At 40.6% G+C, this 14,112-nt stretch overlaps 1 protein-coding gene across 1 annotated transcript in view; it reads left to right on the top strand.

The window, feature by feature from the left end:
* The first annotated feature begins 235 nt into the window (after positions 1 to 235).
* LOC140194750 (uncharacterized) overlaps positions 236 to 14,112 on the top strand; it is a 36,273-nt gene continuing 22,396 nt past the window's right edge. The window contains exon 1 of the mRNA XM_072252011.1: positions 236 to 310. Within this exon, the coding sequence (XP_072108112.1) occupies positions 289 to 310 (22 nt within the window). The 5' untranslated portion in view covers positions 236 to 288. The remainder of the gene's footprint in view (positions 311 to 14,112) is intronic.

Below are 14,112 nucleotides of genomic sequence, written 5' to 3'. Positions count from 1 at the left end.
CAGATTATTTTCACCTTTTTTTTGTCAGGAACAACAACCATTAAACATGATACACGAGTTTTCAATTGCAAACATAAGAAAATCTGCAGGTGCTGGAAATCCAAAGGAACACCCACAAAATGCAGGAGGCAGCCTCTATGGAAAAGAATTTTAATTGGCTGGGTTTTTTTAAAATCCTTTATCACTCCCACTTTCGCAAGCCAAAATGCTAATAGTTTGCTCTGAAGCCCTCCCAGTTCAGAAGTCTGTCGGCAGTTGCGGTTTTTGGACGGCAGCGCAGTTCTTGGGATGGCAGAGTTTTACTTCACAGGTATGGTCGTGCTTCAGCAAAATTCCGACCCATTTCATATAGATTATCAATCTGTACGGAAGAAAAGAGGCTTGAACTTCCATATCGCGCAATATTTAAATGAGGCTGATTTTCTGAAATGTTTCTTAAGTGCATTGAGTGGAACATGCTAAATCTTTAAAGTTTAGCGCTAAGTTTTAAAGAATTGTTTTACTATCAATTTGCATTGTTTCCAAAATATGTACATTTTATTACTTGGTTATACGCTAATTTACTTCCTGGAAGGAGCTACGGTGTATTTAATTCAGTACCGAGTGGGGTAATGACGTTGTCCCAAATAGCCGTTTCAGGAGGAAGATGTCCCTCCAGTAGAGTTTCAGACGGTTGAAATAAGAGGAGATATGGAAAAACTGCAGGTTTTGGAAAGATCATTTGAATTCTTTTATATTAAGCGATTAATGAAATGCTCCTTATGCAAGACTCCTTTGAAATAAACTTCCCAGTTATATTGAAAAATTAGTTAGTTTGTTATATTTCAGGCAAGAGCTGAATAACGTCTCTGATCACACAAACAATTTGTGGAGAAGGAATGTCATATCTTTTCAAGATCTTCAAATGTGTTTTAATCTTCGCGCCTTTAGACCAGACATAAATGGGATAATAGGAAAGAACGCTTTCCATTGCTAAAAGCAGCTCTAAATCCTGTACTCATAAATTCAGCAGTCACATATTGTGGATTTTTATTTGTATTGTGATTTGTATATTTTTACACATTTATTTTATTCTCTTAACATCCCTAGTTGCTGCATAATTTCAATTGCGACTAGTTGGACCTGCACATCATGGCCTGACTACTTTTATCACCACATCAGCCCCAAATGTCACGATGACTTGAATCAGCTGATTTTTGAATTAGAGTTTGTATCTACTAAGCATTCCTTGTCACTAATTTGGACTTTGAAAATTCATCCCATGTTAATAGTTATTAGTCTGATTAGATAAAGCAGTTGCAATAGTAGATCGATTGAGAAAAATTTTTAAAAAAACATATTTGGGAGCCTTGCACTAATTTCGGAAATGCCAAAGGAGGTTAAGCAAGACCTGTCAAGAATATGCAAAGTGCATGAACACAGAGAATGCAGCGGGGGGCGGGGGCAAGGGAACATTTCGACAGAAAAAGTAATGCAGAGCAAGATTGTGGACGATAATGTGCAGAGAAAGAATGAGAGGAATTTGATTGGGACTATAGTTCTCTACACCTGTGAACTCTGCTGAAATTAATAGAAATAGGATCATCGTAATCCGGACAAGAAGTGGAAGTAAACAAAGGCTTTGTTTTTCCATTCCCAGTTCTGACTGAAGGGTCTCAGCCGTCAGGTCTCGCATCTGAAATGTTAACATTGTGTCTTGTCAGTAGATGCTACCGGATCTGCTGAGTGTTTCATCATTTTATTTTCAGATTTCCGGCATCTCCGGTTTTCTTTTAATTTTCAACAAAAACTTTACTTAATATAAGCAAAAAATGAGAAATCATTTGATATCCAATGTGAAAATGTCCAGCAGTCGGGCACCACGTGGAAAAAAAAGAAGCCTTTTCTAGAATATGAAACAGAATTAACAAGCCAAAGATTGCCGGATCAGCCTAATTCTTGCGCTGACCAGTGCCCTCACCCTCCCTCTCTCTGCCCCCGTTTTGCTACTACTGTTTCTACGGTCGGATTTGTATGTCATGAAAGTAGTTGTTTTGCAGCAGTAGCATAGTGCAATACATGAATAATTACCATAAGTTACAATAATAAATATAGTACAAAAAGAGAGCAAATAATGAGGTCATGTTCAGAAATCTGTTGGTGGAGGGGAAGAAGCTGTTTCTAAAATTTTGAGTGTGTGTCTTCAGGCTGCACTTCGACAATTTGCGTTTGTCTTGGGTTAAAGCCCAGCTCTTATGACCAACTGTCATCTGGCAGTGCAGTCTGCGAAAGCAACAAGGCTTCTGGCAGTGGATCAATCAGACAGAACATAGAATAGTACGGCACTGGATAGGTCATTTGGCCCAGAGTGTGCCCCTTTAGATACCAATACATACTAAATGTCTCATCCTGTCTATCATCTATATCCTCCATTCCGTACATAGTCATGTGTCTGTCTAAATCCCTCAAACTCCAACAAACTTTCTGCTTCCACTGCCAACTTGTCACCTATTCCAGTCACCTACCACCACAACTGCACCTCATATTGCCTTTACCTGATCCTTTCTAACCTTAAAATTGTGTCCTCTGGTGTTTGACTTTTCCACTCTGAGAAAGGATTCTGACTGGCTACCCCATCTCTGCCTCTCATAATTTTAAAAAACTCTATTAGGTCTCCACTCAGCCTCCGACTCTCCAAGGGGAACGACCAAAGTTTGTCTAGCATAGTTTATACCCTTTAATCTTGACAGTGCCCTAGTAAACTTCTTCTGCACAATCTCCACATTCTTTATATAATGGGACAGCCAGACATGCACGCAATACCTCAAATTAGAAGAATGAGGGGAGACCTCATAGAAACATTTCAAATGTTGAAAGGCATGGACAAAGTGGATGTGACAAAGTTGTTTCCCAGGATGGGGGAGTCTAGTACGAGAGGGCATAACTTAAGGATTGAAGGGCGCCCATTCAGAACAGAAATGCGAAGAAATTTTTTTAGCCAGAGGGTGGTGAATCTATGGAATTTGTTGCCACGGGCAGCAGTGGAGGCCAAGTCATTGGGTGTATTTAAAGCAGAGATAGATAGGTATCTGAGTAGCCAGGGCATCAAAGGTTATGGTGAGAAGGTGGGGGAGTGGGACTAAATGGGAGAATGGATCAGCTCATGATAAAGTGGCGGAGCAGACTCGATGGGCCAAATGGCCGACTTCTGCTCCTTTCTCTTATGGTCTGACTAGTTTTATGTAGTTGCAGTATGACTTTCTTACTTTTATATTTAACACTTTTACAAATGAAGGCAAGCATTCAATATGCTTTCTTTACCACTTCATTCACGAGCATTGCTAATTTCAGTGAAAAATGGAACTGAGCCCCAAAATCTCTCTGTACTTCAATGCAATTAAGGGATCTACCATTAACTTGCTCCTTTAATTTGACCTCCCAAAGTGCAAAACCTCAGACTTGCCTGGATTGACCACCATCTATCATTTCTTTGTCCATAACTATAATTAATCTATATCCTACTATATGCTTTAATATTCCTTTACACTGTCCACAACGCTACCAGTGTTAGTGTCATCTACAAACTTTGAAATCCACCCGTCGACATTCTCATCCAGGTCATGAACAACAGTATTGAGCCTTGCGAAACACCACTGCTGATGAATCTCCTGCCAGGATATCAGCCTTCCACCTGGAGAGTGGACAGAGAGTGATGTTGGGGTATTTATTGATATGAAGATATGACTTACAAAACAAACCAGGGTGCTTGCAAATGTAAACCAGCTGCATCTTGCACAGTTGGATTCACTTTAAAAATCAGTATTATGCCTTGAAGCATGAACAGCTATCCATTATTGTCCATTCTATCCTGCAGTACAACAAACTTTCTCAAGTTGCAGTTACATAATATAGAAATGGGAAAGCTGTTGTTTCACAGCCCACCATCCTGCCACAGGGCCTGTCCATATAAGTACCGATTGGTCATCATTGTAGCTTGCAGTAGTATTAAATGAGCACTCTTATAAGTGTAAAATATAGAAGAGTATTGACGTCTTCTATATTTCCTTTAAGATTTAGTTCTGGACTGCAGCTACCAACTTTTTCTGGTTTACTGCACACTTGGTGCCTTTTTGTTACAAGGTTAAAATACTTAATTTCAACCAAACTCTGATTCAAAACTTAAACAATACCCTGAGGTCAGAAAATGATCATCATTTTTTCTTTCCACAGATACAACCTCCCCTGGTGTGTGGTTTCAGCAATTCTGTTTGTTATATCAGAAAATAATAACTTAGTTGAAGAAAATGGGTGTTGTAGATTCACCCATACATTTATAAATCCCATGATTTGTAGGGCTACTATCCTAACGCAATTAAACTGTTGTTACTCAAAATTTTGTCAGATTATTTATTTGTTGGGTTCATAAAATTGTGAGTAACGCACAAGTGTAGATTTAGGATTGTTTAATGCACAGAAAAACAGAGGAAAAAATGAATGTTGTTTCTTGGAAAGACATGATAAAGTAATAAGGTGGTTGCAACGATCTAGTTTTAGTCCTCAGCTGATCCTTTCTATTCTAGAAGAGGAAATTAAATACTTTCAATATCCCAATTTACTGACAATTTTTTAAAAAAACTTTGTACTGGAAAAGTAAGCAATGAATCAGAAGCTAGTAGGCTACAGATGGTGGTAGATTAAGTGATGGGCCAGGTTCGTTACAAATAGAGCACTGCATTTGCAAATATGAAAATATCCCCTGCTGGTAGAACAATGGAAAAGAAGAATATTTCTTTAAAAGATCTAAGAAGCTGGGGGATGATGACTTCAAAGGTTTACACTTGTATTTGAAAAACAACTTGTAGTTTCGAAAGGCATTTGAAGGGAAATGAACTGTTAGCCTTTATTGTAAGTAGATTGGAGCATAAGAGTTGTCTTGTTAATATGATGTAAAGCATGTGTAAAATGATCTGAAGCACAATTAAAACTTTTTGCCCCTTTTTGTAAGGAAGGAATTGATTGGCCTAGAGGGGCTGCATCCAAAATTCACAAGCCCAGTGAAAAGGGATGTTTTACGTGGAAGACCAAGTGTTATGGTCCTTCATTCTTCAAAGCTTAGCAGAATGATAACTGATCTCTATGTCGTGTATAAAATATTTGGAAGCCATGACAGGGTAGTCTGGATAATTGAATCCCTGAGCAGGAGAGTCTGAAATGAAATGCCACTCCTTAGTGAGTGAGAATAGGGCAAAGTGCCCTTCTCCATCCAAGAAGGCTGTGGATCTGTTGGGGAGTGCACGAAAGCTGAGGCCCAAAATTCATGTGTATTCAGGGAACTGAGAATAGGAGTAGGAAAGTGGAGATGATTTACTACAAACCTATTTATGGAGCTAGCTCAATTCTTTCTGCTAATTCTGATTTTCATATTTTGAATGTAAGGAATGTTTTGATTACATCAGTAATATCATTTCCTTGCCTGACCTGTTGTGTGCATTCCTGTGAATTTTAAGATTTTTGTTAAAAAATGAGCAATAATCTGCAAGGGCATCTGCAAAAGGTTAAACATCTGGTATACGTGCAGTCCTCTTTTGGTCTGTATGGGATCAATCATGCTACAACCAGTTCCAAGCAATCTCTAACTGAAAACTTTCCCAATCTGTGACAACTCATTAAAGCTACAAATATTCAAAGCTAACTTGAAAAGAAGGAACTTAAAACATATGTTGGAGAGAGCGAAGCAATGAGTTGTTTTATTCAGTTCTATTTTCAAATTCCCTTACCTATTATTCTCCCATAAATTTTGAGATTGGATGCCATCCATTCCTCATATGTAAATAGTGAATGGCAGGTATGTGATTAAATTGGAGACAAAAATAATCATATCCAACATCTATTGTTTAGCAGGAGATACCTTCTGCTTATTATCTACTCAACAAAGAAACTGAGTGACAACCAGCTGAAACTGGACAAAGATGTACACCTGAACTGCGTTCCAAAGCGGTATTTAACACGCCAGTTCCTTATGTGTGTGTCAGTACCATTGGAAGAGTTTGTAGAGTAGCTGACTCTACTATAATAATGGAGCTAGAAGGAATGAGATTGAGTGTGCGTACAGGAATTAACTACAGAGCACAATTTCCTTCATTCCCTAAGGAAATTCTGTGGAGGTGGGGGATCAGAACAATTGTGACACTAAGAGCAGGAGGACGAGTTGGGTGTCTGACGTTCAGTGGTCTTCTGATTATAAACAGATTTGGGCTTAACAGTGTTGTCATAAAATGCACTGCCTCATTCCAGAGTACCTTGCCTTAGATTGGACAGATTCCCATTACATTTGAAGATTTGCTCAATTGTCTGTGACCATTTAATGGTCTTCCCATTTCTTGGCTTGGCTGAATATCCTTGCTCAAAACATTCTTCCTTGTCTGCTCTACCCAATACAAATGATTCCAGTCATTTTTGCCTAACAAGTACTTCTGAAAAAAAAAAATGGCTGGTTTGTTTCTTTCATCTGGAACAAAATAAAAAGACCCTGTATTAAAATGTCTAAGTTACAGCTTCCCAGTACTCTAGGGGGTCTGGAATTTCCAGACATCTAAAAATATCTATTAAGTTCCTTTTTATCTTAAGTGGTTGACTGGGTTTGCAGTGACCCCCTCCTCAATTTGGCTAGACATTGAAGTTTCACAAGCGAAATGCCCTCTTATTAATTTGCTTTTCCTCAACAAGATGAAACTAGTTAAAGGATATTGTCACAATCCAATAACAATTAATACAGTCAGGGCTTGGAGGGCGGTGTGACAAATTGAGGGCAACGCAGCGAAAACATCACCCTTCACTCCAATAACCGGCAGTCCAGATTTTCAGCCTGGCATACAGTAATGGATTCTGGATTTAAACTTTGGATTTCTAAGGGTATTTTCCATCTAGGAGATTTGTTTGATGAAGGAATGATGATGTCTTTTTGTCAAATAGTACAGAAATTTAACATACCCAACAAGGATCTTTTTCGTTTCTTTCAGGTAGGAGATTATATATAGAAAACAAAACATCATTGTTAACTGATTTCTATAGTTCTGACATAGAAAAGAGAGCATTTCGTTCTAAGGGTGAAGTCTCTATTAGTACTTTTTACGGCATTCTGAGGGAGTGTTCTTGTGGAGAGGCTGAGCAGCTGGGAAGGGTTTGGGAGGAAGAGCTGGGAGTAGAAATTACAGCTGAAACATGGGAAGACATTTGTGATGATGCAAAGAAGATTTCAGTTCCTCGGGGTCAATATCACAAATGACCTGACTTGGTCCAACCAAGCAGAGTTCACTGCCAAGAAGGCCCACCAGCGCCTTTACTTCCTGAGAAAACTAAAGAAATTTGGCCTGTCCTCTAAAACCCTCACTAATTTTTATAGATACTCCGTAGAAAGCATTCTTCTACGTGGAAAGCATTCTTCTCCGCAGGAAGCATCACAACTTGGTATGGAAGTTGTCCTTTCCAAGACCGAAAGAAGCTGCAGAAGATCGTGAACATGGCGCAGCACATCACACAAACCAATCTTCCGTCCGTGGACTCACTTTACACCGCACGCTGTCGGAGCAGTGCTGCCAGGATAATCAAGGACACAACCCACCCAGCCAACACACTTTTCGTCCCTCTTCCCTCCGGGAGAAGGCTCAGGAGCTTGAAGACTCGTACAGCCAGATTTGGGAACAGCTTCTTTCCAACTGTGATAAGACTGCTGAACAGATACTGACCCGGATCTGGGCCGTAACCTCCAACTATGCGGACCTGCCTCTAGGTTTTTTTTTGCACTATCTTACTTCCCATTTTCTATTTTCTATTTATGATTTATAATTTAAATTTTTAATATTTACTAATTTTAACTTTTTAATATCGTTAATATTTAATATTTGTAATCCAGGGAGTGTGAAGCGCAGAATCAAATATCGCTGTGATGATTGTACATTCTAGTACCAATTGTTTGGCGACAATAAAGTATAAAGTATAAGTTTGTAATAGAACTAAAGCATTGCAACTCAGAATTCTGCATAGAGCCCATCAGACTCCAGATCGTCTCTCGAAATTTAAGACTGGGATTTCTCCAATGTGTTCTAAATGTAAAGTAAATACTGGAATTTTCACCCACAGTATTGGACTTGTCCTAAACTTCAGGCATACTAGAGTGATATTTTGGGTGAAATGGAAAAGATTCTGAAGATAGAGCCTGAACTGGACCCAGTGTCTTTTCTCTTAGGCTTACCCAGCAGTCGTATTATTAATGCACATCAGAAAAAGACTTTTTAACATCCTGTCTTTTTGTGCGAGGAAGAAAATTTTCCTTCATTGGATAAGGCCCCTGGACTTATCGGTTGGCGTAAATTAATCATGGAATACATTCCTTTGGAATTTTTGACATATATGGTACACTCAAAAACAAATAGTTTTCATAAAACATGGCAACCTTTTCTGCAGTATATGTAAATGTAACTTTGCTAGATCAAATAACGACAGCACAAAAAGATAGTTACTTATCTTTTCTCCGGTTTATTTCGTCGAGCTCAGTCTGCGAGTGAACTTGGACCCGACATCAGGGAGAGACACTTTCTCATCTCCCCAGCAGTTCTACAAGTTCACTGGCCTATGTCAGAATTGTCAGAAGTTATACGGCCACCAATACAAAAGAACAATCAGTTTGATAACCATTCCGGTCAAGTCAATGGACTATTGATACAAAAGTACAATCAATTTGTTAGACATTCCAGCCACCTTAATTAAAGAAAAGAATGTCCTACCTGGTTTGCTGGAGCCACAACTCAATTACAAAGATAGGAACATCCATCAAATTTATGCTTTAATTAAGAAAGGAATGTTCTGTCTGATTTCCATCAGGTACTGCTTTTTGTCAAAATCAAAAGGCATGAAAAGCCCAGGGACATCTGTGTGGATCTGGGCGAACTTTAACCCTTATCTCTCTCCAAAGAAAGTAGCTGTGAGACATTATTCAAACACACTGCAGTCACAGACATAATCAGTACTTAATTCATTGTTTACAGGGATCTGAGAATCCCCCATTCCCTTAAACTTTATCATATATAGATGTAAACCTGTTTGCTATACCAATAAGGGCTTTTGTATAGGTTGTTATGGTGATGTCTATATTTTGATGAGAGTGCTCTGATGCCTGATCTCTGTGAGGGGAGGAAATGTAAGTGTATCTGGAAATTTTAAAGTTTTGTTATGCTGAGCAAAAAAAATGTAAAAAATTTTTTAAAAATTTAAAGAAAAAATTGCAGACGATCCCAAGATGTCTGGAGGGGCTGGTGGTGATGAGGAAGCAGAGAGTCTGCAGAAGGACTGAAAACAGTAGGAGAATGGGCAAAGAAGTGGCAGATGGAATATAGTAAAGTGTATGGTCATGCACTTTGGTAGAGGGAATAAAGGTATAGATTACTTTCTAACAAAGAAGAAAATTCAGTAGTCAGAGGTGCAAAGGTTAACTTGCAGCTTGAGTCAGTGATGAAGAAGGCAAATGCAACGTTAGAATTCACTTCCAGAAGACTAGAATAAAAACAAGGATGTAATGCTGAAATTTTATAAGGCACTGGTCAGACCATACTTAGGAGTATTGTGCACACAAAATGCTGGAGGAACTCAGCAGGCCAGGCAGCATCTATGGAAAAGAGTAAACAGTAAACGTGTTGGGCTGAGACCCTTCATCAGGATTGGAGGGAGAAAAGCCACATGAGTGTGGCTTCATCGCGGCAGTAGAGGAGGCCATGGATTGTCATGTTGGAATGGTATGGGAAGTAGAAATGAAATGGGTGGCCTCTAGGACTTCCCACTTTTTCTGGTGGACAGAGAATAGGTGCTCGGCAAAGTGGTCTCCTAATCTATGTTGGGTCCCACCAATATACAGGAGGCCACACCAGGAGCACCGAACACAGTAAATATTCCAACAGACTTACAGGTAAAGTGTTGCCTCACCTGGGAGGACTGCTTAGGCCCTGAATGGTAGTAACAGAAAATGTGTAGGGGAAAGTATGGCACTTGTTCCACTTGTAAGGTTAAGTACCAGGAAAGAGATCAGTGGGGAGGGATGAATGGACAAGGGAGTCATGTAGGGAGTGATCCCTGCAGAAAATGGAAGGATGAGGGAAAATGTGCTTGGTGATGGGATCCCATTGGAAATGGTGGAAGTTACGGAGAATTGTGTACTGGACATGGAGGCTAATGGGGTGGTAGGTGAAGACAAGGAACCCTATCTCCAGGAAGGTGGCAAGAGGATGGAGTGAGTGAAATGGAAGAGATATGCGTGAAGGCAGGGTTGATGGTTGAGGAAGGAAAGCCTCTCTTTGAAAAAGGAAGACATCCTCATTAGTTCTGGAATGAAAAGCCTCATCCTGAGTACAGATGTGGCAGAGACGGAGGAACTGAGAGAAGCGGTTGGCATTTTTTACAAGCACCTATGAGAATCAATGGGTTTATAAAAGATATCAGTAGATAAACTGTCTCCAGAGATAGAGACAGAGAGATCGAGAAAGGGCAGAAATGGACCAGGTAAATTCGAGGGCAGGGTGGAATTTGGATGCAACAAGCTCTGCATGGGTGCAGGAAGCAATACCAATGCAATCATTGATGTAGTGTAGAAGTTGGGGACTGATAACCAGTGTAGGCTTGAAGCATAGACTGTTCCACATAGCTGACAAGCAGGCAGGTATTGCTGGACCCAAGCAAGTGCCCATGGCTACACCATTGGTTCGAGGAAAGTGGGGGGAGCGAAAGGAGAAATTATTAAGAGTGAGGACAAGTTCCGCCAGACAGAGGAGAGTGGTGGTGGAGGGGAACTGGTTGGGTCTGTTGTCTTAAAAGAAGCCGAGAGCTTTGAGCCCATCCTGGTGGGGGATGGATGTGTATGGGGACTGGACATCCATGGTAAAAATAAGATAATCAAGGCCAGGGAACTTGAAGTCATTGAAAAGATCCAAAGCATGTGAAGCATCACAGATGTAGGTGGGAAGGAAACTGAACCAGGGAGGATAAAAAAATGAGTGGTGGTATACAGATATAAGTTCGGTGGTGCAGGATCAATCAGAAACAATGGATCTACCTGGACAGACAGATTTGTGGATTTTGTGTAGGAGGTAGAAACAGGAGGTGCAGGGTGAGGGTACTATGAGGTTGGTGACAGTGGATGGGAGATCCCCAGACTTAATAAGGTTGGTGATGGTGTGGGTGACAATGGCCTGGTGCTCCTTAGGTCCTGTTTGAGGGGCAAGTAAGAGCAGGTATCTGAAAGTTGTCACCTGGCCTCAGCAAGATACAGGTCAGTCTGTCAGACTACTACAGGCACCCGCTTATCTGCAGGCTTGATGGTGAGGTTCGGATTAGTGTGGAGAGCAGAGCATTTGGATGATGAGGTTGGGATTATTGTGTAGAGAGTGGGGAACAGTGCATTCGGATGGTGAGGTTAGGATTCGTGTGGAGAGCAGAGCATTCAGAAGGAGTGAAGTTAGAATTGGAGAAAAAGAGTGCTAAACTCAAGATGGTTGATATCTCATCAGCAGTTAGATGGTGAGATTAGGGTCATTGTGTAGAGAGTGGGGAACAGTGCATTTGGATAGTGAGGTTAGGACTAGTACAGCATTTTGGATTTCCATCCTCCCCCTTCTTTTCCTTCTATGGTCCTCTGTCCTCTCCTATCGGATTCCCCCCTTCTCCAGCCCTTTATCCTTTTCACCTAACAGCTTCTCAGATCTTTACTTCGCCTTTCCCCTTCTCCCAGGTTCACCTATCACCTACCACCTTGTACTTCTTCCTTCCCTCCCCCTACCTTCTTGCCCTAACTGCTCATCCTTTTTTTTCCCCAGTTCTGATGAAGGGCTTCGGCCCAAAACATTGACTGTTTACTCTTTTTCATAGATGCTGCCTGGCCTGCTGAGTTCTTCCCGCATTTTGTGTGTGTTGCTTGGATTTCCCGCATCTGCAGATTTTCTTATCTTGGTGTATTGTGAACAGTTTTGGGCTTTTACCTACGAAAGGATGTGCTGGCATTGGAGAGCGTCCACAAAAGGTTCACGATAATGATCATGGGAATGAACATATGAGACGTGCTTGGGCCTGTACTCGCTGGAGTTCAGAAGATTGAGGGGGAATCTCACTGACATCTATCGAATATTGAAAGGCCTAAATAGAGTGAATGTGGAGAGGTTGTTTCCTATCGTGGGGGAATCTAGGACTAGAGGTCACAGTCTCAGTATACAAGGATGTCTCTTTAGAATAGAGATGAGGAAGAATTTCATTAGCCAGAGGGTGGTGAATCTGTGGAATTTCATGCCACGGTCTGCTATGGAGGCCAAGTCATTGGGTATACTTAAACCGGTGATTGATAGGCTCTTGATTAATAAGGGTATCAAAGATTGCAGGGAAAAGGAAAAAGAATGGGTTAAGAGGGATAATAAACCAGCCATGTTGGATTGGCAAAGTGTACTTGATGGCCTGATTGGCCTAATTCTGCTCCTTTGTCTTGGGGTATTATATCAATTCTAATGATACAGAGGCAGGCCTTTGGCCCATCGGGTGCATACTATTTCCCAGAGGTGAAATCTCATTATTTACATTCCCTTCCTCCTTGTTTCCCTCTACCCCTGAAACTTCCTGTCTCACACATGCCCAGTAACTCCCTTCTGATTGTTTTTTGTCATTAATTCACAAATAAGCTATGTTTCACTTATAATTTACTGTAGCCATTTAACCTAAATCTAAATACCCAAAGGAAAATTATATAATCACAGAGAAAACTTGCAGCTTCTGCACCGACAACACCAAAGGTTGGGATCAAACCTGGGTCCCAGGAGCAATGAGGCTGTAGTACTTTACTAACTATTGTGCCGGTCAGATTCGGCCTCTTTCTTTAAATGGTCACCATTATGGCATCTCCGAGGACCCCCCGTTGTATCTTTCAAGTAGTCGGTGGTTGATCAACAATCTGTAAAGGTTTGGATCAATTCTCTGGCTGATGAATGTACCACAATACAGTGATCCAGTTTGAATACCTTTTATGGATAGGCCATGTACAGTGCTATGGTCTAATATGTCTGACAAGAAATTCGGCCAATTTTCCAGGCCAAGCCTTGGTGCACAAAGGTAACATTGAACATTGGAGGTTATGATGATGGGTATTGATGGAAGGGAAGTGTGTGCTATCTTATTGTTATTCGTTTGCACAAAATAGTTTCAGGAATTCAATTCACCTTTTATTGTTTCCCTGGTTGTAATTCAGAAATGGTTATTTTTTTTAATCCTTTGGGATGAATTTCTGCAGAGCTCTTTAAAGAGGGAGATCAGCAGTATTTTTAACTTTTCTCACAATTCTACATGTCCCTGCAGTAGAAACCTTCTGGAGATTCACCCTTCTAGTGTATCTATGTTTTACTTGTTCCAGTTCTAGTTTGTTCCCTGCAGTTTTTATCAGGCTCATCAGTAATGCTTGAAACAACAAGAGAAATCTTCACAAGAACTATGTCATGAATGTGACCGTCAATGCAGTTGTTACTTCTGGTAAGTCTGTGATAAAATGTTATGTTACAGGAACAGATATCTAAATCCAGTTGGGCAGGATGGTTGCTGTGATGAATTGGAATGCCTCCTTAAATGAAGGTTCAAGTGATTCAGGGTCATGGCATGCCAATTTCAAGCTCAAGTTTAGAAACGCATCATTTCAGAAATGTATTTTGTAAAGTAATGTGGCATCTTCTTTCTAATGTTTTAAGAAGGCAACGATAACCACAGTGCCGAAGAAGAGCAAGGTGGCATGCCTGAATGGCTTTCGACCTGTGGCTCTGACATCAATTGCTATGAAGTGCTTCGAGCGATTGGTTATGTCACACATCAACTACAGCCTACCAGTCAACCTCAACGCTTTGCAATTCGCCTACCGGAGCAACAGGTTAACGGCAGATGCCATCTCTCTGGCCCTACATTCCTCCTTAGAACACCTGGAGAAAATGCATATGCAAGGTTCCTTTTCATTGACTACAGCTCTGCCTTTAATACCATCATTCCAAATAAACTGATTCCTAAGCTCCAGAACCTGGGCCTTAGCACTCAGATCTGCAGTTGCATCTTCAACTTCCTCACAGACAG

This window comes from Mobula birostris, chromosome 3, assembly GCF_030028105.1.
Source record: "Mobula birostris isolate sMobBir1 chromosome 3, sMobBir1.hap1, whole genome shotgun sequence".
NCBI lineage: Eukaryota > Metazoa > Chordata > Chondrichthyes > Myliobatiformes > Myliobatidae > Mobula > Mobula birostris.
The sequence above is the reverse complement of the archived record's forward strand: the minus strand, read 5'-3'. Positions and strand labels throughout refer to the sequence as shown.